The sequence below is a fragment of the Terrapene carolina genome, unplaced genomic scaffold, assembly GCF_002925995.2.
Source record: "Terrapene carolina triunguis isolate 2854851 unplaced genomic scaffold, T_m_triunguis-2.0 Scaffold58, whole genome shotgun sequence".
In the NCBI taxonomy this organism is placed as follows: domain Eukaryota; kingdom Metazoa; phylum Chordata; order Testudines; family Emydidae; genus Terrapene; species Terrapene triunguis.
In genome coordinates this window covers 76,719,984-76,746,310 of record NW_020664409.1, presented here as the reverse complement: position 1 = coordinate 76,746,310, position 26,327 = coordinate 76,719,984, and the positions used below count along the sequence as shown (strand labels likewise).

At 41.1% G+C, this 26,327-nt stretch overlaps 1 protein-coding gene across 1 annotated transcript in view; it reads right to left on the bottom strand.

The window, feature by feature from the left end:
- Positions 1-26,327, bottom strand: part of VPS13B (vacuolar protein sorting 13 homolog B) — a 953,533-nt gene that overhangs the window by 735,428 nt on the left and 191,778 nt on the right. The window contains exon 15 of the mRNA XM_026663381.1: positions 23,780-23,904. Within this exon, the coding sequence (XP_026519166.1) occupies positions 23,780-23,904 (125 nt within the window). The remainder of the gene's footprint in view (positions 1-23,779; positions 23,905-26,327) is intronic.

The window sequence follows — 26,327 nt, the reverse complement described above, 5'->3', positions numbered from 1 at the left end:
ATCTTGGAAAAACTTCATTTTAAAAACTAAGACTATTCATTTAATGTGCAGTGCAGCTACTGTACTGAACTACAGTGACTTTTACACTTACAGATTTCATGTAAAAGATTCCCTGATGGGTAGTAATAGTGTATTAAATAAAAACTTTTTTTACAATATGCAAATTCTAAACTTACTATAGTTTTTTAATACTACCATAGGGACAAAATACATTATTCATTTTCAGAGAAAGGAAAGGTGAAGAAAATAAATCCTTCTATACACAGAAAGGCAGGAAACAAAAAAGGAGAAAAAAATTCTACTGTACCATGTGTGCAGCAAATGTTTCTTAAAGGAAATTTTAACTAGGACTGGCTAACGATGAAAGTGCATTTTATAATTCAAATTTTATTATAATGGTTTTGAAGTACAAACAATGCATTTAAAAGCACTATATAATATATATTTGCTACCAAACTGCACCTGTTAATACAAAATATCCACTATTAATAAATTTAATGAGCTATATTTAACCAGCTTTTATTACCTAACAGATATATTCAAACAAACAAATATAAACGAATATTCACGTAAAACTAAATTTTTTTCATTGAACCACGTCAGATCTTTATTTCAACTTTGTGCCACTATATTTTGGTAGATCATTTTGGTTCATATGAAATAACTGAATATGAATTCATACTAAAATTAATCATATTAAAACTTACTGTAATTATATAGCGGATTGCTTCTACACTTTAAAAAGCACTAATTAAATTCCATTTAAAAATCTTATTAACAACAATAATAAAAATAATTATTTCTCAAATCTTTCTTATATCCAGAGTTAAAGTTCAGATCCAAACATATGTTCATTTAGCAAAACAGGTTAAAAAACTATCAATTCAAACATTATTCTCCAGGGCAAAATAAATCCTAATGTAACTAGCGGGTTAGGCAACTCATTAAAGCTAAACTTGGACAAATTCCAGGATAAATTTAAGGAAACAGGAACAAGCAAGTCTTGCTGTGTAGTGGCATGGAGTGAAAATGAATCTGTCCTAATTAAATGATTTTTAAATACACTTTGCTGTACGCAGTTTGCTGACAAACTGTAATACAGACTTGCTGAAATATTTGGATAAATCTGGCATATCATTAAAGAAAATAGTTTTCTTCACTGTTTTTGAATGAAATCATGAATTGGTCCTTATTATGCTCCGAGCATAGGCATTAATATAACCAATCCATGCAAGTTCACAGGGCTGCCATGAAATATTTGCAGTGTGTAGACTTTAGGAACAGCAACCCATTCTTTTAAAATCAACACCTCATAGTGATTGAAAGAATATAGTGGTGAACAGCTGGCTCCAGAGGTTTATACAGAGTCCCAAAATGCAAGACTGGAACCTGCAAAATGTTTCCAAAAATTTAATTTTTGTTATTACTCATATCCTGTACAGTAAAATACGATTAGTTCATTTTTTCCAAAATAACAAAACTGGTAACCTGCTACTAGAACCTAGTGAATGTGCTTTAAAAGAACCTGAATGTACTTTAAAAGCCTAAATAATATTGGTAGACATTTTAACAAATTTGTTTTTATATAACCAGGATATAATTTTTACATTCAGTTATTTAATACGGACAAGATTCACTTGCAGTATATGCAATGTCTCCCATATAATTCAATCACTGATTTCTTTGATACTCCATTTAAACTGATAAAAACTTCTGGAATAAAGTGATTTATATTGCCAACACCACAATTTCAAACCTTTAATTTATCATCTTTTAAGCAAGAATTATTGGATAATCCAATCCATGCCTATAAAAATGTCATTTAATTAATAAGGAATACAAAAACTCTAAAGAGAAAAAAAGAGAAAAATAATCCAACGATGACTAACAAATGTTTTTAAAATACTGAATTCCAGTCACTATGATATGCTATGCAAGTTATGGCCCCCATTTTCTCCTTATAGGAGGAAATTCTATCTTCTAGAGATAAATGATGTATCTTTACTCTTGAGGCACTAAATTACTACTGTGATGAGTGCTACAGAAATGCCAGTAAAACAAATTAAATAAAAATATAAAACTAGCAGGTGCAATAAAAATGTATGACTTTGCTCCATTAATAAACCTCAAGTGTGACCCATTAGAGGTCACCTCTACTTACTTTATTAAGTTCTGCATAACTGAGTGTGTGGCACCTTATTTTGGTCTCTTAAATGGGTGAAATTTCAGGGAGTACCACTAATTTTTCCAATCTGACCTCTATAAAGCATGCTAGTCAGACAATTAATCAGAATGGGGAAACCACTAAATTATGGTATTCACAAACCAGTATTTTTCTGTTTAATGTAAAGGCAGAAGAGTCTGGCTGGGTAATAATGAAGTTTCATTTCTGTTTTCTGAAGAGCCAGAGGACACATTGTCTTTGGAAAAAGACTGACAAACCTTTGCTAGAAACAATTTTGGAAAAAAGAAAAAAATGCAAGCTTCAGTGATACTTTAGAGAATAAGTCTAAAGTGTGGAATTCTACAATTAGGAATATAACATTGATAAAAATGTTAAATAGCATAGGGCCAAGAACCGATCCCGGTGGGCCCGCATCAGAAACACACCCACTTGAAGATGATTCCACATTTACAATTACATTTTGAGTCCTGTCACTTAGCCGGTTTTTAATCCATTTAATGTTTGCTATGTAAATTTTGTATTGTTCTAGTTTTTTAATCAAAATGTCACAGAATACTACTAGCTTTAGTTGTGAATGACAGCAGCTGGCTAAAGCCACTAAAGCTAAAAAAAAAAAAAAAATCCTCATAGTATTTGTAAATCTAATATTGTAGCATTATGCTCATGCATGAGAACTTAAAAGTTAAGCTGATTAAAAACTGACTAGACACAAAAGTGAAACTAAATAATCCATCTTCATCATCCAAGCTCAGGAGAAGGAATAAGTAAACACAGTAGGAAGTGTTATAGATTTTTAAAATTCTTTCAGTTTTAACAATCGAGGGAATTATTAGTAACATAGGTAAATTTTATACATATGATATAGATATCAACTCTTGCATGGGAAACAGAGAACAACAGGAGCTGGGAGGTCAAAGGGAAAAAAAAGTCAAATATATTATTTTAAAAAGTAAATGTACCTTAACTTTTAAGTCTGCCAAAACACTATGCATAATTTAAGACTGTGAACTCCCTCCCTATCCCAAGTTTTGTAGTTAATCTTTAAACTTTAATTATTTTTTCTTACAACTCTTTGGAAATTTGTAGATTACAGAGGTGGAGCTTCAATTTAGTTTGCCTCCTGCCCCCAAAGACTGAAGATGGTGGACATTTGGACACTCCCTGAAGCAAGCATATGGGAAGGATGGGAAGCCATGGGGTCCTCCCAGAAGACTCCTGAGATAAAGGGGAGGATCTGTGTCCTCGGATTAGGAGTGGTGGCTTTGTAGGAGCCAGCATAGGACTAGGGGGAAAGGATCTGGTAGGCAGGAAGGGGCCCCAGATAAGAACTACCTTGCTGGTGGGGGCAAAGATAGAGGTGCCCTGGGCAGGAGCACCTGGGAACGGGGTGGAAATCCAAGGATTTCGTCACTCATTATGAGCTCTCAATCAGGCCACAAGCCCAGTGTCTTCATCTTCCCCCTGGCCTGGAGGCAGTGTAGCAGGAGAAGCCAGAAAGGGGTAGAAAGCTGAAGAGCCAGAATGCTCACACAACTGATACTAGTCTAACCTGAGGAGGGTTGGGAATGGGGAAGAATAGGCTCCCATCATTGCCCACTCTCCCAGGTTTCTAATGTAAGGGGAGGAGTCAAATGAAGTCCTTTGAGGGGAGAAGATTGGGAAGGTCTGGGGGTGAAGATAGGTGTCAAAATAACATGCTGAAGGAATGACAATAAGTGAAAAGGTAGTTAAGTTGAAAGGCTTGCAGAGGAGGGTGTAAGGGTGGGGAAAATACTTGGAAGATGAGGGTGGGTGGTGAGAGTGTGTACTTGGGAAGAGGAAGCGAGGGTTAGGAAAAATGAAATTTCTTTGTGGAGATAGAAGGGGATGGTGGCTGTGGAATGAAATGCTGATGATGGGAAGGGGAAGATAATTAAACGCTGGAGTCCAACTCTTTCCTTTCCTTTCTTTATTGTTCTCTCTATTCTATTTTTGCACTTCATCTCTCTCCTCAGTTCTAAGTACTCCTAGAATAATATATTAAAATATATGCAAAACAAGCACATTTAAATAAATTTGCTCCTCTGGTGCTTTTTGCTTTAAAGATGTTGGTATGTATGAGGTTACCATTATCAGAGGATTAACTGCTGCTGACTGAAAGGGACTCAGACGGGATTTTTTTTCGTAAGGTAGGGACTTCGCTATGGACTAAGCCACTGGTTTCATTTCTATTTCTGAAGATTCACAACTCTTTAGGTGACACTACAGACTAACCCAAAGGCTATATTAGAAACTTTTGCTGGCAGAATAATGTTGATCAGGGTGAGATTTTTCTTTTTACAATTCTATATCAGCATAACACTAATGTAGAAGCAGTTCTACAAGTATAGAAGTGCTTTCACTGATACAGTTTATTTCGCTTGGGAAACTAGCATGAACTATACTGGCAAGGAAACTCTTTCTCCACAGGTATACCTATACCAGCAAACCTTTTCTAGTGCAGACTGAGCCTATGAAATCATCACTAGAAAAGATCAGAGGAGAAAGACTAAAAAGGGTGGGGGGTGTTAGTGTGTGTGGGAGAGAGAGTGTGAGAGGCAGGGGGGCGGGGGTAAATGTCAAAGTCCAGCTGAAACATTGCACTGATGGAGACGTTACAGTTCATGTTTTTGTTCCACGAGTATGCATTGTATAAGTAGCAGAAAGAGTGTGAAGGCTGTAAAGGAAGGATTATATTGGCAGTCTCACTACTTAATAATTTTGTTTAAAAATATTTTAAAGTATTTCAGGTACGATTCAAACTTTCTTGTTTGTATTAAATGTAAATAATTGTATACTAGTAAATGTGTTTCATTTCTCTCCAACAGCTACGCTAGCCCTTAGTGAAAACTATATTTTAGATTTAAATGCAACGGCCCTGGGTTTGCCATATAATGCTTTCTAAAAAATACTAAAATCTTTGAAGCAGTTTTTAAACACACAAAAAGATTTTGCAGACATATAAGGGAAAAAAAAGTTGGGTTTAGTTTTGGCCTACTAACTTTGAAAGTGTCTTGTTACTATTATTTAAACATTAAATAGTTCCACAAACCCTGGTGAGTCTCAAGACCATCAAAATAATCAGATACAGACATATTTAAAAAGATACTGTAAGTATAATAAAATGTCACAGAATAACATTCTCCCGCTGTAACATAAATGCAAAATCAAAGCCAAGACATCTATGGAAAATACATATTGGAACATAACTGATATACTTATTTTCAAAGCAAGAGCCTTTCAGTCTGACACAGTATTCCAGTATAACTTCATTTCTGTTATGCCAAATGACTTCAGTATATTCGAGACGGCAAAGAATGCATTTTAAGCTCTCAGCAAGATGTAATTCCATAAGTAACTAGAAAAAGAGGTTGAAATCCCGATATTGACTTCAGTGAGACCCAGATTTCATCCATAGAATTTTTGCATATGCAACTGCACACCTAAAAAGATTGACTGAAGAACAGACTTGTGCTTCAGCCAACTGGAAACCACCTTATTTGAAAAAAAAAAAAAAAAAAAAAAGTTGGCAAAGTACTGAAGGTATATTTAATGCATATAAATAACCCAGATAGCCAGTCTTTCTGTCCTGCTCTTTAGCCACTAGAATGTGCTTTGTCTTATATAACTATTAAGTACTTTACCCAAATTCTTATAAAAGTTAATACCACCTCATATTAAAAAATAACCCTAAAATACATCTTCATAAAAACATTTGCAAATTCTTTGACTTGCAAAAAAAATACCAAAACCATGTTAGGCAAACATGTTTCCTGGGTCCTTGTTTCTTACACAATGTTTACTGTTCTACTGAACACCTTATTTGGGAATCTTTGCGCCTTTTTAAACATTAAGAAAAGTAACAATTCCCTATCTTCACAACTCTGCTTCCCTGACTTCGTCAAACAAACAAAAACAAAAACATATGGCTGTAAATTCTTATGCTTCATTTCAGGCCAGAAAATAGTGTGTGGGGGTGTTGTTGGGGGAGTAAGTTTGAGAGAAATTGGTCGAGACGTTTTTGAATTACATAGTAAAGAAAATCCAAGGCATTTAAAACAGTATAAAAAAATGTCAAAACCAGCTTGGATTCAGAACTTTCAAAACTTCTCATGCAATTTTGCCTTCCATCCCTTCTTATAGTTAGCTGACAACAGATTTATAATGAATTTTTTAAAGAATATGTACACAACCTAAATGATGAGGTGGGAGACAACTTACAATATATGTATATTGTAGGGCTATCGATTAATTGCAGTTAACTTACGTGATTAACCAAAAAATTAATTGCAATTTTAAAAATTACTCATGATTAATTGCAGATTTCATTGCACGGTTAAACAATAGAATGCCAATTGAAATTTATTAAATACTTTGGATGTTTTTCTACATTTTTCGTATATATTGTATTTTGTGTTGTAATTGAAATCAACATGTATATTATTTTTGAGTATAAATATTTGTACTGTAAAAATGATAAATAGAAATAATATTTTTCAATTCACCTCATACAAGTACTGTAGTGCATTTATCATGAAAGTGCAACTTGCAAATATAGAATTTTTTTTGTAACATAACTGCACTCAAAAACAAAACAATGTAAAACTTTAAAGCTTACAAGTCCACTCAGTCCTACTTCTTATTCAGTCAATCGCTAACAAAAAAAACTTCAAAAACAGACTCCAACATGAAACTGCAGAACTGGAATTAATCTGCAAACTGGACACCATCAGATTAGGCCTGAATAAAGACTGGGAGTGGTTGGGTCATTACAAAACCTAAACCTAATTTCCCCAATACTAATTTCCCCCTACTCTTACTCACACCTTCTTGTCAACTGTTTGAAATGGGCCACTCTCATTACCACTACATAAGATATTTTTCCTCCCTTGGTATCCTGCTGTTAATTGAATTGTCTCGTTAGACTGACCTCACACTTGGTAAGGCAACTCCCATCCTTTCATGTATTTATACCTGCTCCTGTATTTTCCACTCCATGCATCCGATGAAGTGGGTTCTAGCCCACGAAAGCTTATGCCCAAATAAATTTGTTAGTCTCTAAGGTGCCAGGACTCCTAGTTATTAAGACAAACAAGTTTGTTTACACGTACAGGAGATAATGCTGCCCTCTTCTTATTTACAATGTCACCAGAAAGTGAGAACAGGTGTTCACATGGCACTTTTGTAGCCGGCATTGCAAGGTATTTACGTGTCAGATATGATAAACATTTGTATGCCTCTTCATGCTTCAGCCACCAATCCAGAGGACATGCTTCCATGCTGATGATACTCATTAAAAAAAAGGTGTTAATTAAATTTGTGACTGAACTCCTTGGGAGAGAATTGTATATCCCCTGCTCTGTTTTACCTGCATTCTGCCATATATTTTATGTTATAGTAGTTTCGGATGATGACCCAACACATGTTGTTCATTTTAAGAACATTTTCACTGCAGATTTCACAAAACGCAAAGAAGGTACCAATGTGAGATTTCTAAAGATAGCTACAGCACTTGACCCAAGGTTTAGGAATCTGAAGTGCCTTCCAAAATCTGAGAGGGACATGGTGTGGAGCATGCTTTCAGAAGTCTTAAAAATGGAACACTCCGATGAGAAAACTAGAGAACCCGAACCACCAAAAAAGAAAATCAACCTTCTGCTGGTGGCATTTGTCTCAGATAATGAAAATGAACATGTGTCGGTCGGCACTGCTTTGAATTGTTATCGAGCAGAACCAGTCATCAGCATGGATGCATGTCCCCTGGAATGGTGGTTGAGGCATAAAAGGACATATGAATCTTTAGCGCATGTGGCCCATAAATATCTTGCGATGCCGGCTACAAACAGTGCCATGAAAACGCCTGGCCTCACTTTCAGGTGACATTGTAAACAAGAAGCGTGCAGCATTATCTCCTGCAAATGTAAACAAACTTGTTTGTCTGAGCAATTGGTTGAACAAGAAGTAGGACTGAGTGGACTTACAGGCTCTAAAATTTTACATTGTTTTATTTTTGAATGCAGTTTTTTTGTATATAATTCTACATTTGTAAATTCAACTTTCAGGATAAAGAGATTGCACTACAGTTCTTGTATTAGGTGAATTGAAAAATACTATTTCTTTTGCGTTTTTTACAGTGCAAATACTTGTAATCAAAAAAAGTGAGCACTGTATACTTTGTATTCTGTGTTGTAATTGAAATCTATTTGAAAATGTAGAAAACATCCAAAAATATTTAAATAAATAGTACTCTATTATTGTTTAACAATAATGTGATTAATCGCGATTAATTTTTTTAATCACTTGACAGCCATAGTATATTGTAAATTCTACAGGCTTACCTTGAGAAAACATTTGTTGCAGAAACGTTCCTGCAACCCATCCATGACATGCAAGATAAGCTCACCTTTGATTTTAGGGCATAAAATAAGGGGGGTTATGCATTAATCAAAGTACTGCATCACCATTCCTCCTATGTACTTTCCTATAGGTATAATCTTTAAGTGCCAGAATGGGTTCCTTGGCTGTCTACCAAATTCAAACCTAGAAGGCTAGGTTAGTGGAAGAGTAGGATGACAACTTCAATTTCCATTTTCCTCTTTTCTATATCCTTTGTGTGAACTGCCTTGAAAGGTGGCAGATTCTCCTCTGCCTAGGATGTTATTCCTATTTCCAGGGGGAAAATTGAACTCTGGTTACTCACTAGTTTTGGAAGGGATATAAACACTCATGCCTCAATCATAAGCCAATCTCTAACAGGAGGTAAAAGGAGACTTCCCCTGTGAGCACCATGGTTTCCCACCTTCCACTGAAGCAGCTGGTACTGGCCACCGACCTAGACAGGATATTGGATTTGATGGACTACTGGTCCAACCTTTAGGGCCATAGTTACGGGTTTTTTTGTTCAGACATGAATAAACTAAATGGATATGTACTCTCAGATGTTGGGAACTTTCTTCCAAGTATGCTACTCATCCTTGCTTCCATACCGATAATGCAGGGTCTGGAGCGAATATGGGTTGGCAGTCTGCGTGTTGTTTGTACTTAGCTGCCCACAAAGGGACAATTGGATGCGACCTGACAAAAACATCTGATTTTGCATTCCATCTATCACGGAGTCCCCAGGCGATGCTCTGGAGCTGCTCCCTACAAAGCCAGTCAGGACTCTAGTGAAGTCTCCTCTCTGTGAGCAGACTGTCTTCAGGGCAAGAAGCTCACACGGCTTCCAACTTCCTGGGTCTGACCTTGGAGCATTCAGCATCCTCTGCCCCTCCGTGCACTTCCCACAGCGAGTCCACCCAAGCGGGGTCCTGGGGAAGCCAGAGGGTCCTGCACTCCCACTTCGCAGTCAGACGTGACTCTTAGCCAGCCAGTAAAACAGAGGTTTATTAGATGACAGGAATACGGTCTAAAACAGAGCTTGTAGGTACAGAGAACAGGACCCCTCAGCTGGGTCCATTTTGGGGGGCAGTGAGCCAGTCACTCCCTTCTGCACTTCATTCCTCATCCCCAGCCAGCCTCAAACTGATTTCCCCTCCAGCCGCTCCTCCTCTGCGTTGTCCCTTTCCGGGCCAGGAGGTCACTTGATTCCTTTGTTCTCCAACACCTTTAGCTATCACCTTGCAGGGGGGAAGGGCCCCAGCCATTAGTTGCCAGGAGACAGTGTCAGCCATTTATGCACACTGGCCTTTATCCCACCACCTAGAGACTTAAGAAATGCATAGGGGAAACTGAGGCATCCCTACAATATTCAGAGGAAACATTAAGAACAGTCCCACTTCGTCACACCATCAGGTGTGTGGTTCCATGTCATCAGAAGGAAATTCTGCAGGCACATTTTAAGAAACCCACTCAGTGGAAGCAGCTGATGAATGACACCAGCAATCTTAGTCACTGGAGATAATTTGGTAAATATGACCACTGCTAGGAAATGCCTTGATGCAATAAAGTTTAGGACCTTTTTTACCATTGTGGTAACATGCAAATACCTCAACTGTTGAAGATGCTTGCTAAATGCCCTAGGAGCCTGAAAGCCTGCCTGCTTGCTCCCCCAGGTTGTCTAGCACCCAAGTACGTACAGTAGAAGTCACCTAGTTGCACTCAGGGCTTTAATCAGTAAATCAGGATCATTTTGAACATGAGAAGGGATTTATCTCCACATCCCCTGCCCTCCTCCCCAGTAACACCATGATGATGCAGGTTTCTGGGAAGTAGAATCCTCGTGTACCTTTGTTCTGGTCACTGATTATTTACATTTTAAAGTGTAGCCGGTCTGTGACGAGGGAAAGAGGAGGAAAGAGAGGTCACTTTCCGCTTTTCAGATTCTGAGCCCCTTTCCCTGACAAAAAAATGGGTTTATGGATGATGATCAGAAGGCACAAATCCCATTCTGCTGCTGCCTGAATCTGAGCCCCATTCCCTGGTAGAGTAAAAGTCCCTGGGTTGAAAGCCAAACAGGCACAATTCCCATTACACTGCAACCTGAGGAAGAATTTCACAGGACAGTGACAGAATCCTCTGCATGCCTAGACATGCTGCGAGGTGGGAGGGGATGGTGAGCTTGGTACAGAACACTGCAAGAACTTCTCTGGGGTACGTCTAGACCGCAAAGAAAAACCCACAGCATTGAGTCTCAGCGGCCAGGTCAGCTGACTCAGGCTCAAGCTGTTGGGCTTAAAAATAGCAGTGTAGATGTTTAAGCTTGGGCTGGAGACTGGGCTCCATCCGAGATCTTTGGGTTTCAGAGTCCAGGCTCTACTCTGAGTCCAAACATCGACACTGCTATTTTTAAGCCTAACAGCCCAAGCCCTGGGAGCCCAAGTCAACTGACCTGGGCCCTGAGACTCAATGCTATGGGTTTTTCTTTGTAGTGTAGACATACTCTCTATGTAGGAGAGGCCCCAACAAACACTCTCTTAGGTAAAGAAGGGGGTTAACCACTGGTTTTCACCACTTGCTCATTAATCACACTAATTATTGCACTACCAAGGTGATGGTTGCTTTTACCTTTCTGGGACCCAGAGTCTCTAGGGTTTGCATGACTTATACCTGAGCATCATGAGAATTCCCTGATGTACAGTGGGAAGGAAAGAGAGTTGTGTAGCAGCCCTACTTCTTTCCCCAGGGAGCTGAGGACCCACTGCAGTATCTGGGGGTTGGGTTTTTGATGCTCTTCAGGGGGTTTTCCCCCTCTGGTCCAGGTCTATTGTGGGATTTTCTCCTTGAGCTGGCTGGTTAGTGTCTTCTGCATCCTTAGACACTCTCTCCCAAATCATAAGAAGCTCCTGATCAGGATTCTCTGTGTTGTAGTCATGGCTTCTCAGGACAGGGAGGGAACCCAACATGCCAGTTCAACAGAGCTCCGTGCACTGGCAGTGCAAGGTCATCTGGCTGTGAACAGTCAGAATATAATTTGCCTTCTGTAGAGCCTGTAAATGTTGCCTCCAACAGGAAACACTGCTTAGAGGTAGCCTGATGTTTGCAGGACTGCTCTGCCATGCCTGAGTGGGGACAGAGGAAGCCCAGAAGAGAAGCACTATAGTAGCAGATCCGGGTGGTTGAAACCACCAGGCTGCCTGATACCCAATCCAGGAGAAGGCGGCAGAAGAAAAATTATAAATCACTATAGCATAAAAACAAATACAAAATAAAGTTTTAAAACAAAATGATTGGGACAAATTGAACTGGCAATTTGTTCCATTGACAGAGGCAGAAAATCTGGTGGCCCGAGCAGCAAGGCGAGGCTTAGTCCAGGAGTCTCCAGCAACAACACTGGTCTGCCTCTGATTTGCACAGGTGCAGGGCATTAACCCATTAATGACAAATGAGGAGAGAAGCTGTGCAACAGAACTTGTCATATGCTTATTCCTTAATTTCTTTAACATTCCAACTGTATTACACATGCTCCCAGGTCCTACTGAGCTCCTTGAACATGATACCCACAGAACTAGAGCTCCAGACAGGATACAAGCAAAGCAGATCCTCTGATCCTCTTCTTCCCTGATGTATTATGCTGCAGCATAATACCCTTTTCTACAACCTTAACTACAAACCTTAGCAACATCAGCAAATACGGTGAGTTGACATATGTGCACAGATTGAGTGTGCTTAAGGAGGAGACATGAGATCATAATTAAGCTTTTGTGTTATCCGTGAGGAATATTCTTGTGTTGTGTGTTTCCTTAAAGACAGAAGGAAGTTCCTTGAGAGGATTCTGGGTCAATCACTGGAAATGTGCTGTGTGGTACATTTGGGTACGTTTAAGAGATATATCCTGTAATATAGGGCTTGTCTATACAGCGTGTTAGTACCTACTGAAGCAGTATGCAAAGCACACTACAGAACTTTTAGTCTGCAACAGCAGGCTCCACATGGACAATTAGTGCAAACCTCCTGGAGCAACCCAGCTTATCATGCACTAACTTGCTGTATAGACATATTTCCTTACTTTATAGGATTTGCATTGGCAAGCAAGCTTATCTCCCTCGGGATTTGGAGCTGAAGCAGCCCTCCAAGCATTTATGAAATCCTGTCCGTCAGAATCAGGAGGCTTTGAAGTTAAGGTTTCTTGAAGCAGCACTACTTAGAGTCTATTTTGTCATTCTTTTTTAGCCCTTGAGATAAAGGATGGAACAATGTCTGGAGGAATGGCTTCCCCCCAGCAGGCCACGCACCAAGCATGGGTGTCCAAGGAAAAGAAAACAGCAGGGGCAGAGGCAGAACTCTGAACAGCAGCTTCTTTGCTTTTTGTTCCTCCTTAGCAGAACAAAGGACTCCATGCCAGGGCAACGCAATCCTCTCAGACAAAAGAAGAAATACATGAAACACAACACTAAACGAACACTAACCTGGATTGCACTAACTAGATGTAGCTAAAATATAGTGAATTAACTGAAACAACTGTTCCAAAAAAGACAGTCTGTGAAGCCAGGGAAGCTCCTCGGCCATTTACTACCACAGCTGGAAGGAACTGAGGTAGCTCATTCAACCTGTCCTCTTTTCTGTTCTCGCCCTCCAGACATTCAGATTTCCCAGGGGACTAAACAGGTAGTTTGAGGACATTCCAACTGACACTGCTTCAAGCCATTTGCATTAATCCAGGCTGCATTGATGGTGCATCCCAAGCATGGGAATGTGCAGAGGAGAAAATAATGATATAAAATGACGTACGACCTGGACCAAAATCTACCTCATAAAACATATAGATGAAACATTTCTGTATAAGCCCAGATATTTAAAACAAAAACCGAATTCTCTTAGGAATCTAATCTTTAGTACACAGGAACCTTAACAAATATTCATCTGCAGAACAACAAAGTGCTACTCTACTGGTGATACTGTGTTACAATACTAAACTGTCCTACACCCAATTACCTCATCTGCTGAAAAATAAATTCTAGCCAAAAGAAAAATGAAAAAACAGTTAATTCCTCTCAAGATTTCTGTTTCGCATTAAGTATTATTATTAGTCAGTATGTCTTTCGAGCCATATTCTGCTAATTTTTAGTTGCTTTTAAACGTCTGCCTGGAAGGTTTGAAAGCTGTTTAATAGCCTGGCATGCAACACTACATGAATTAGTTGTAAAACACAAATATTGAAATTGTATTTTGTAGGTTACTGCCACTGTGAACAATGACACAGAAGATATTTTTAATTTTAATTATAAAATTAAGTTACATATGCAGGAATTTAAAATATAGTCAGAAACACATTGAACTAATTGCTCTGAGCAAATCTCCTGGTGTTAAGCCCACATATTCATTTGTATTAAAATACCAAATTAGAAAACAAATATCACTTGTTTAAATGATAAAAATAGTTGCCAGCATCTTTATGGGAGATGGGAGGAGAACTAACTTACTTTCATCTATCAAATGTTACCTACGTTTCTCCACTCCACTTTAAAAATGTAAATATAGCAAATTATAGCATATATTGTATACAGTTAGTGTACAATTTGGAATTTTTATTTTGAAACAAGAAAAATGAAAGCTATTCTGTTGATTTATGTCAGAAATAAAGTTAAGATTTTCGCTGCTAACCGAAAACATACTACCTAAGGGATTCCATAACAGTTCATAAAATGTCTTTGTTTTTAAAAGCTCTGGTCTGTGGTATATATTTTCTCCCAAGAAATAGAAGAACATATGTAGCATCAGATGTGTGTACTTTAAGAAATTCTGGAATGTGAAATCTAAAAATCCAAATAAAGCAGGTGGTATAATTTTGAAGGGAAAAAAATGAGTTGAAGCTTAATGACATTACCAGGTTATTCTACCAGACTAATTCTCACTCAGTGCATGACTTCAATGAAGCTCTCAGTCCTCATGCTGATTTCGATTTAGTTCAAGTGCTATTTGATGCATTTCATCTGGAGTTTTATTCACTTCAAACTACACTTCATTTAAGCAGGCTGCTGCTGTACTCATTTATTTTTTCTACTTTATTACCTTCAAATTGGCGTTGCTTGGTTTAGATAAATTGTTTGCATAAGTTAGTTTTATCTTATTAAGATTGTGAAATATATTTATATTTTTTAAAAATCTACAAAAGCATTATACCCTAAAGACAAATGATCAAACTCGCTATTAAAATAATTTAGAAATGTAGTAAGCTATAGATGCTATTCGGGTTATAAATCCTATTACCAAAAGTTGACATATATTTTCTCATTTTAAGACAGCACCATTTTTTTGTTTAAATTATGAGTTTTCTTTTTTCTTGATGGCTTATTGAGTTGTTTTTTCTGCCTGGGGAATTTATCATGTTACATCACAAAGTAACCTACAGTCTACAAATAAAAAAAAGAACGATAGAAGAAGGCATAATATGCACAGAGACAAACATTATATTTAGGTTTTAAACATCTAATTCATTTTTACAAGCTAATACTTGTTAACAAGTACAGCAAACTAACGCTGAGTGAAAAAAGTTTGTTTTTCCTAATCTTAACGACTAAAGTACTCTTCACCAGTGTTGACAATTTACATCACTTCTAAATTACCATAATAAAGTCAGTATTTCATCAGCAAAATGAAAGATCAGCACACTATTTCACATAAAGTATTAGGTGTTTTTGTGAAGTATCAATGAAAAATATGATCAAGAAAAATTAATCTACCACCACCTGGTGGTGTACTGACTGTGTTAAAATATTATTATCCATTAAAATAACATAGTGCAGCTATCAGTAGTAAACAACTTAGTATATTCCAGTGTAGGATTATATATAAATCTAGTCTATTTGCATAGTTCATAAATATTAATAGGACAAAAATATTATATATTTTCCCAGTCATGCATATAAAATATTAAATATGAGGACAGTATCTTTAACATGCTAACTTTTCTTCTCCCTGATTTCTGCTTCTTTTTTAATAATATTCCTCAAGGAGAAGACTTTCATTCAATGCAAGTAAAAATATATATTATATTATATTATACTATATTATACTATATTATACTATACTATATTATATTACCAAAGAGAAAACCCTAAAAATTTCTGCTATGACAAGCAAAATGCCATATTTAATTGAAAATATTTTTTTAAAAACAAAAATAATTTTTTTCTACAGCATACTATTTTAAACACAAGACCTAATTTGTGGAGCTAGGTTGTAGATTATCGCCCTACTTTGTTTCAAACCCTGAGTTTGTTTGAAGTGAGAACATAGCTCTTCAGTTAAACACGTTAAATTTGTCAGTTGACATCTACTCTTGGTATCATTCAAGAAAAAATGGGAGGAAGTTACTCACCTTGTGCAGTAACGATGGTTCTTCAAGATGTATCCCCCTATGGGTGCACCACAGTAGGTGTGTGTGTGCAAGCCCTTGCGCTGTCGATCAGAGAATTTCAATAGCAGTCCATGCCACCCGAGCATGTGTGGCTCCCCATCTGCCACGAGGCTAGTCAGCGTGCGTGGGCATTTCTCCCTCAGTTCCTTCTCTACCACAGAGTCAACCAGTAGAACTCTGAAGTAGAAGGGAGGAGGGAGCACCCATAGGGGGACACATCTCAAAGAACCATCGTTAGTGACAAGGTTACTTCTTCGTGTAGTGTCCTATTGGTGCTCCTCTGTAGGTGACTCCCGAGCGGTACCCACCGCTGGAGGCTGGAACTTCAGAGCTGAGTCTTATACAGATGAAAGTACTGAGGCCCCGAATTGGGCATCGGGAGCCAAATCACTCAAGATGGCATAGTGTTCTGCGAAGGTATGTGCAGATGCCCATGTAGCTGCTCTGCAGATCTCTGATATGGGGATACCCTTGGAGAAGGCGATCAATGAGGAGACTGACCTCATGGAATGAGTGCGTACTGAAGATGGGGGTGTTACCCCATGCAATTGGTAGCAGAGTTTAAATACAGCAAGAGACCCACTTGGAGAGTCTCTGAGCTGAAATCACTGCACCTTTTGACCTATCCACAACTGAGAGGAAGAGACTTTTCTGAAGGCCTTTGTCCTGTCTAAATACAAGGCCAAGGCGTATGGAGGATGGCCTCTCTGTTATCCATATGATGGTTTGGATCAACTGTTGGGAGTTGAATAAGTTGATTCATGTGAAAAGCAGAAGTTATTTTGGGAATGAACTTTGGGTGTGGTCTGGATAAGACCTTGTCCAGGAAGAACACCGTAAAAGGGGGTGTGGTCAACCTGTTAAACTCTTTGCCAGAGGATGTTTGTTAAGGCCAAGATTATAACAGGGTTCAAAAAAGAACTAGATAAAGTCATGGAGAATAGGTCCAACAATGGCTATTAGCCAGAATGGGCAGGGATGGTGTCCCTAGCTTCTGTTTACCAAAAGCTGGGAATGGGTGACGGGATGGATCACTTGATGATTACCTGATCTGTTCATTCCCTCTGAAGCACCTGGCATTGGCCACTGTTGGAAGACAGGATACTGGGCTAGATGGACCTTTGGTCTGAACCAGTATGGCTGTGCTTATGTTCTTATGAGATGTGCCATCAAAGCTGCTATCTCCCCTATCCTTCTGGCAGAAGTGATGGCGATGAGCAATGCCATCTTCATGGAAAGGTGATTTAATGAACAAGTGGACATGGGTTCGAATGGTGGTCTAGTCAGGCCCTTTAGCACTACATTGAGGTCCCATTGCGGACTGGGGATCCTGAGTTGTGGAAAAAGGTTTGCTATACCTTTTAGAAACCTCTTCATCGTTGTGGGGAAGACTGAGTAGCCTTCTACCTGCTGGTGGAAGGTTGCAATTGCTGCCAAGTGAACCTTCAGCAAGCTAATAGGGAGATCCGATTTCTTTAAAGATAACAGGTAGTGCAGGATCACCAGCAAGGTGGCTGAATTAGGTGTGACATCCTTAGGCTAGCACTATATTTGGAATCTCTTCCATTTCTGAAGGAAGGTGCAACGAGTAACACCCTTCCTACTGTGCAATATCTCCTATCACAGAACAAGGGTCACACCCGTCACCTCAATCCATGGGTCCTACATCTCAAAGTGTGGCTCCTTCATGGCTCCAGCACATAGAGGCATCCTGTTCAGAGGAAGTACAGCAGTGATCAATAGGGTCATTGGTGAACACAATGCCAGCTGAGACAGGTAAGGGTACTATGTCTGTCTGGGCTAGATGGGGGCAATCAGAACGATGTTTGATTTTCTCCTTTTTATTTTCAACAGGACCTTCAGCAACAGAGGGAATAGAGGAAAGGCGTAAAGAAGGCCATTGCCCCAAGAAAGGAGAAGAGCATCTTTCCTGGAGTGTTGTTCTATCCCCGCTCTGGAGTAATATTGCAGACATTTCTTGTTCTAGTAAGTAGCGAACAAGTCTCTCTCTGGCACCCCCCATTGCCGAAATATATCGTTGTAGGCGTAGGTGCGTGTGGCTCTCCCTCACTGTCATCTCTGGGGGAGGCCACCTCCCTTTGCTGCCATGCCCGTGCAATAATAGACCCTCAGCCAGGGCGGGACCCCCAGCAAACAGTCTAGGGCACCGGCAGAAAGTTGAGCACCCAGCAAACCATCTAGGGAGCCGGCTGGGGTTGGGCACCAATTGTTGTCTATGGGGCTCAGGTAGTGGTGAGCACCAATTGCAGTCTATGGGGTTCAGGCAGGAACACCCCAGTCTGTTGTCTTGAATCCGGTGAGCGACAGACCAACACGTGCCTCTTGGAAGAAGGGGGAGTACTGCTACCCCAGGAGTGGGGTGCCAGGGGTAGGGGGACGCAGGCCCACCCGACTCCACTGCATCTTAGCCCAAGGCCCTAACAGTGGCAGTGTGGTCTGCCACTGGATCAGCGGGGAATCCAGCCACAACACGCTGACCGTGTCTCAAGTGGCACTGCAGCCAGACTACAGTCGGCTATCTCCAGGCTCCTTCCTACCCTTCCCTCCAGGTATACCTGAACCCCGGGGTTGTCCTCCGTCTCCCCAGGGTATACTGCCAGTGGCAATCCCAGCAACTCCTCCGCATCAGGCACGTCTGGCAGTCCTGGTACCTGGGAGGTGTCCTCGGGGCAACAGAAGTCTTCCGCAGGTTCCAGCTCAAGCAGTGGGCAGGAAGCGTCTGCCTCCCTCGGTGGCGCCTGCCCAACTGAGCTGCAGGGCCTGCATCATATACTTCCGGTTCCTCTCCCGCCCTTCCACTTCGAACATGGAGGCCTAGACCTTCCAGGTTCTGCCCACAGGGGCATCTGGCTCTCCCTTGCTGTCAGTCTCTGAGGGAGGCCACGCTCCTTTGCTACAATCGTGCAGAATGGATGGTTCTAAGTCCTATTTCTGGCTGAGCAGGAACTTGCGGTTTAGACCGTCAGCCGTCGTGTTGTGTATTCCCAGTTTGTAGGCCACTGATATTATGACATTCTGGGAGATGCACTAGTTCCATAGCTTCAGAGCTCTGTGCATAAGGAATGAGACCTGGCTCCTCCCTGCCAGTTTATGTAGTACATACAGCCCATATTGTCTGTTATAACCTTAGTATACATGTTCTTGATCAGGGGGAGGAAGTGAGCGCACGTGTTTTGGACCGCTCTGAGCTCTACCAGACATGGAGACACGTCTCTGATGGGGACCATCTGCCCTGTACAGTGTGACCATTGAGATGCACTCCCCAGCCTCTGAGGGATACGTTGGTGGTCAGGAGAAGGGATGGGGAGGACTGAGTGAACGGTATCCCCATGCAAACGTTCACTGGCTCTTTCCACCAGTTTAAGGATTGCTAGACTCAGGTGGGCATCGACAGGAGCTTGTTTATATTGTCTTTGTTCTGTACATCGAACCAAACCATGCTTGAAGGCACCTCATGCATAGTCTGGCATAAGCAATGACTTGCCCGCAGCCATGTGCCCCAGAAGCTAAGGCAGTACCTGGATGGGATTTGAGGACTGGATTGTATTGTCTCTATTAACGAGGAGAGACTGAGAAATCTGTGATATGGCAGGCACACCCTCGCCTGAACAGAAACTTTAGTTTCTGAACCAATGTTAAGGTTGATTTTTGTTCATTGATCTGAAGCCCAAGTCTCAGAAAAAGGTCTCATGTGGTCTGAGTGACTAATCGGACCTCTACGAAGAACCATGCCCTGAGAAGGCAGTCGTCCAGGTAGGGGAAAAACTGTAAAACATAGATTGGCCACCGCTATAGAAAGGACCCTAAAGAACACCCTGGGGGCTGATGAGAGGCCGAAAGGGAGTACTCTATACTGGTAGTGGTCCTGGCATAGCGTGAACCTGAGGTAACGTCTGTGCCTCTATGACAGAGATGTGAACGTATGCATCTTGAAGGTCAAAGGTCGAGAACCAGTCCCCCACTTCTAATACTGGGATAATCATTGCCGGTGTGACCATCTTGAATTTCTGCACTTTGACATATCTGTTGAGCGCTCTGAGGTCCAGTATAGGTCTCCAATCTCCCTTTTTCTTCGGGGATTGAAGGGCCAATTCAATGAGCAGGAGTTTTAGCCTTAACTCTCTATCCCTCCTGGACCTGGGTTTAGCTGCTGGCACCAATTACACTTCTGTGGATTGCGCTTCTCTGCAAAGTAGCGAATACATTGCGAGTGACCATCCGTTACTGGGATGGATTCTTTGCAGCTAAGACACTTTTTTGAAGCCTAGGAAGCCAGGCATACACTTGTCCGGGGGGGGGGTCCCCTCCACTGGGGTTAGTGGGAGGCGAAACCTTATCTTCTTTTTCTTTTTATCTGGCATGGCCAACTAAAAACAAACAAGTACTAAAGAAAAGGGAATTCAAAAGAAGCAAAAATTTGCTAAATTATCAGGAATTAACAATCCGTGAACGGACAGCTCTCAGCTCCGTCTCTAGCCTAGGGCGGTTGAGAAAGTACTGAGGGAGAAATGCCCGTGCATGCTGGCTAGCCTCGCATGCATGAGTGGGACAGACTGCTTATTGAAATTCTCCAATCGACAGCGTGAAGGCGCACACACACCTACAGTGGCGCACCCAAAGGGACACTACTCGAAGAAGAAATTGAAGTTAAACTTACCTGTAACTATGGGCATTTTGAGATATTTGGTATGTATTCCATATGTGGGTAAGAATGAACACCATGCACCTGAGATCAGCGTTGGTCCGAGCCTGCATCATTGCTCCCCTTGTGCTCCAAACCAAGGACATAAGGGACAGTGCACACCAACTTCCTCTCCAGTTTTTGTTCTTACTGAGAATCAGATAAGATCTGAAGCAGAAGGGAGGGAGAGCAGGTAGTGGAATACAGATAGGGACCACACATCATGAAGAACCTCCAGTTACAGGTAATTAATCTCCATTTCTTCTTCGAGCACTGGTTCCTATGTGTATTCTAGATGTGGGTGAATAATAAGCAATATTTAAACAGGAGGGGAGTAGCAAGGATACAGTTGGTATAGGTGGTTGTAATATTGCAGTTCCTACAGTTCTCCAGAGGCGGCCTGAACTAATGCGTAATGCTTCGTGAATGTATTGATGGAGCTCCAGGTGGCCGCCCTACATATGTCCAGTAGAGTTATCTCTTGAAGAGATGCTCTTGAGGCTGCTTGTGCCCTAGTGGAATGGATTCTTACCCCATCCAGGGAAGGAATATATACTAACTGGAAACACAGAATGATGCAGCCAGAGATCCACATAGAGTGTCACTGAGCAGATAATGCTTGCCCTCACGACTGTCCCACTGTAGCAATAAATAGTCTTTGTGATTTTCTTATTGGTTTTGTCCTTTGTAGATAGAATGCCAGAGTTCATCTGATGTCCAGAGAGTGAAGTCTTCTCTCCTCATTAGAAGCATGAAGTTTTGGGAAGAATACAGGACAGGTTGATCTATGTGAAACACAGAAATTACTCTAGGAATGAATTTCGAGTGAAGGCATATTAAAAATAGTGTATAGCGGGTCAGTTGCTACCAGTTCACTCATCCTTCTGGCTGATGTGATGGCAACTCAAAATGCAATCTTCATGCAAAGGTGAGTTGTAGAACGTGTGGCCAGTGGTTCAAATGGTGGTCTGGTAAATACTGACAGCACAAGGTGGAGGTTCCATTGTGGTGCAGATTTCACCACCAGTGGGAATGTCCTAACAAGGAACTTCAGGAATCTAATTGTTGTTGGGTAAATAAAAATAGACTATCCCTCTACTAGAGGGAAGGCACTGATTGCTGCTAGATGGATCTGCAAGTAACTAGTGGAAAGCCTTGAAGTTTTCAAGGACAGGAGATAATCTAAAATAGCAAGGATATCCGCAGAGTCTGGAGATAATTGATTACGTTGTGCCTAGATAGAGAAATGCCTCTATTTAGCCAGAAAACATTTTCTGATTGAATCTTTCCTACGTTGATTGAGAAAAGACTGAATGTTTGATTGAGAAAAGGGCTTTGAGCATGAATGTTTTAGGTCTGTTGCCCCTCTGAATACCAGATCATGAAGGGGGGCTGGGTTGGAATGTCTGATCTTTCCGTTCTTCTGAGTTAGTAAATCTGGGGAGTGATGGATACTGATAGGGGGACGGGCTGACTTTGCAGAAGGTCCAGAAACCAGAATTGTATGGGTCAGCTGGATGCTATAAGAATGACCTGAGCTATGTCATAGCAAATCTTCCATAGAACTTGTGGTAACAGATGGATGGGAGGAAAGGCATATGTGAGCTGGCCTGTCCAGGATAGCAGAAGGGCGATGCCCCTGGAGACATTGCCAAGAGCTGCCTGGAACAGTAAATGGTGAATTACATATTCATTTGGGATGAGAACAGATCCCAAGAAGGTGTTTCCCACCGCACGTATCATTCAGGACAGAACTGTATATCTTCCACTCATTGTCTGTGGAAAAGTGCCTGCTGAGATTGTCTTCTAGAGAATTCTGTGCACCTGGCAGGCATGCAGCCAAGACAGTTATGTGGTTTCTGATGCACCAATTCCATAAATTCATTGCTTCAGAGAAGGGATTTTGCTCCAACTTGTTTATGTAAAAGAGTTGTCATGCTGTCTGACATTATTTGGACATGGCAGGATCCTAATGGGAGGAATATGTTGCAGGCTAGATGGCCTGCTCTCAGTTCTCAGAGTCCAAATTACTTGTGTGGTGCGACTATCTAAGTGGGCTGCCCAAGAAGGGATGCCTCTGTGACAACAGTCACATCTGGTGTGGTTATGGTAAAAAGAATTCCCACATGTACTTGTTCCGGGTTCATCCACGAGGCAAGGTGACTATTGTTATTCTGGTGTTTATGTGGTCTCTGTTTGCTGGGTAAATGGACCAGAGTCAGGCTTGTAGGCAACACAGGTGAAGTCTGGCAAACAGTGTTACGTAAGTACACGATGCCATGTAGCCTTGTAGGACAAGGCAGACTGACAGAGTCTGTTGTCTGAAAGAGACTTGTCTTATCAAATTGCTCACGGTCTCGAATATTTCTGTAGGGAGGCAGGCCCTTGCTGAGGTCAAATCGAGGGTCACTCCTATAAAGTCCATAGTCCTTGTGGGAGTTAATGCTGACTTTTCTTTGTTGACAGATTCCGAAGGCTGCCAGAAGATGGAGCAAAAAGAGTTACCGGCTGGACCTCCTGATTGGAGTCACCCACTTAGACATCTACAGACACAGGATTCCAACTCAGGCCATGCAGCAACAAGAAGGAACTGGAGAGGGGTTGATCCATACTGCTCCCTATGTTCTTGATTTGGAGTACGAGGGGAACAACTGTTTGGCACAGACCAATGGACACTACTTGCTAGAAATCTTTGATCTCAGGTGCATGGTGTGCATGCATATCCATGTGTGAAATACACAAAGGGACCAGCACTCAAAGAAGAACTGGTCCATAAGACTTCGATTAGTTTTAAAAGGCAAAACATTTGCTACAGGCTTTTGTAGCTTGTTCCTTTAGTTCATTCAACCAAAGAAAGGCCTACAATGCCAATTAACAGCTACATCCTCACCTAAATTTTATTGCAGACAACAGACATTATATGATAATATATTCTACAAGAAACACAAAGGCCTAGAGACAAATATGGTACTATACTCAATAAAATTCCATTTATCTTTAACCTATGTCAGTAAGTATAACACAAAAATAAAGTGAAAGATTATCTGTTACTGTTTCATATTGTAAGTTTAATACTCACCAATATTTGGGAAACTTAAGCAGTTTGCCATAAATAGCAGTACTAAAAGAGGGGATAATTGGAGTAGGTAAGCAGTATGATCCTCTAATGTCCAAAGAGGTCAGTCCTGCCTGAAAACCAAATATCTGGAACAAGAAAAAAAGGTCAAATTATATAATGATATAAGATTTAACAAGCATAAGATTAGATCTACCAGTTTCAATTTTCTTTACAATAACTGTACACTAAACTCTTTCTAGTTTTCAATCCAACTCCCCAAAATTTCAACTGGTTAAAATTAAACTAAATAAACATAAAATAATCATGGATTATAATTAGAGAATACTTTCCCAGCACACACAAATAACGTGAAAATTCCTCATGTCCAAGTTCTCTCCAAAAACAAAATGTGCAAGTGTTTTACTTTAAGAGAAATAGATCTGTTGAAAAAAATACTTAAAATGTATTTTAATTCACCCATTAAGATTTAAACATCATCCCACATGCTTCCTTACAATAGCATATTGTTATTTTTATTATCATAGCAGCAAGGAGCCCTAATCATAAACCACGGTCCCACTGTTGTAGGTACTGCACAAACACAAACAAACAAAAAGACAGTCCCTGCCCAGAACAGTTTACAATCTAAGTACAAGACAAGAGACAACAAATGGATACCGACAGACAGGGCGTACAAAGAAGTAATGAGGCAATATTGGTCAACATGATAGGCTGTGTTCTCAGCACACCAGGAACCAGACTGTTGTCAATTTTTTTGTAGGTACCACAGAAAAGTAGAGTTTGAAGGAAGGATTTGAAGGAAGAAAGCACAAATGAGCCTGTTTGAAAATTTAACAAATGGGCATAGAGGCTGGCATCATGGGCCAACCTGAAGTGGGAGTCAACTTTTCTATACTGAATGGGAGCGTGTAGATTGGGTGGAGATAAGCTGGGAAGGGCATTGAAAGTGAAGACAAGTAGCTTATGGTTGATACACTACAGAAGAGGGAACTAGTGGAGGAATACAAAGAGACGGATGACATTTTCAAAGTGAGAGCCAGGAAAAAGATCTTTGCAGTAGCATACTGAATAGGTATGAATGGGAAAGACTTCACTTGTCAAGGTGCAGCGCCTGTGGACGGGGCAGCACCCAGAGCCGCCTGGCCTCACCTCCATGTAGGAGCCGGAGGGGGGATATGCCGCTGCTTATGGGAGCTGCTTGAGGTAAGCGCCGCCCGGAGCCTGCATCCCTGACCCCCTCCAGCGCCCCAACCCCCTGCCCCAGCCCTGATCCCCCTCCCACCCTCCGAACCCCTTGATCCCACCCTCCTGCACCCCAGAGACCACACCCCCAGCCAGAGCCCTCACACCCCCACCTGCACCCCAACCTCCTGCCCCAGCCCGGAGACCCCTCCCGCACCCTGAACTCCTCATTTCTGGCCCCACCCCGGAGCCCGCACCCCCTTCTGCACCCCAACCCCCAATTTCGTGAGAATTCATGGCCCGCCATACATTTCCATACCCAGATATGGCCTTGGATCAAAAAGTTTGCCCACCCCTGCCTTAGGGGGATGGAGAAAGGTGGATAGGAGATATGGGGGATCCTCCGAAGGACATGTAGAAGGAGTGATTAGAGAGACAGGAGAACCAGGAGAGGACACAGTCACAGAAGCCAAGGGAGAATAAGATTTCTAGAAGCAAAGCATGGTCAACTGTGCTGAAGGCGGCTTACAGGTTATGAAGGATGAAGATGGAGGAGTAATGGTTCCAAGCTTTGGCTAGGAAGAGGTCAATAGAGACTTTGACCACAGCAGTTTCAGTTGAGTGGAAGGGGTGAAAGCAAGGCTGAAGAGAGTCTAGGATGGAAATGGAAGAGAGGAACTCCAGACAGCAGTTGGAGACAGTGTTTTCAATTAACTTAAAAACGAAAGCGGGGCAGTAGTTAGACAGACAAGTGGGGTCAAGGATTTAAGATGGGAGAGACTAAAGCAAGTTTTGTATTGTGAGGGAAAAAAGCTAGAGGAAAGTGAGAGGTTAAGGAGAAAGTAAGGGAGGAAGATGAGAGTGGGCAAGAGGGATATCAGGAGATAAGATGCATGAGGCCACTGGGGCAAGTGGAGAGATTAGAGAGGAAGAGCAAATGAGAAATTTCTGCATCTATGTCAGGGAGGAGGAAGAGAGTTGTGGGATGAAAAGGGAGAAGGAAAGGCTAGCTCAAATAGAACTCATTTTTTTCTTGAAAGAAAATGGCAAGTTCCTGTGCAAAGAAGGTGAGGCAGCAGAATGAGAGTGTTTGAGGAGTGACTCAAAGACGATGAAAAGCTGGCTGGGATGGTAGATATGAAATTCAATTATGTTGGAGAAACAGAGTTGCATAACCAGGAAGATGGCTGAAATGAAAGAGGAGAGAACAAATTTGTAATGGAGGAAAGTCAGGGTGGTCACAGGATTTCCATCAGAGATTCTCTGCAGCAAAAGAATAGGGACAGAGGAAATGGATTTTGGTGATGAGCCAGTGCAGGGAGTTGCAGGGCAGACCTTGAGATGAGAGAGAGGAGCAAAGAGTGAA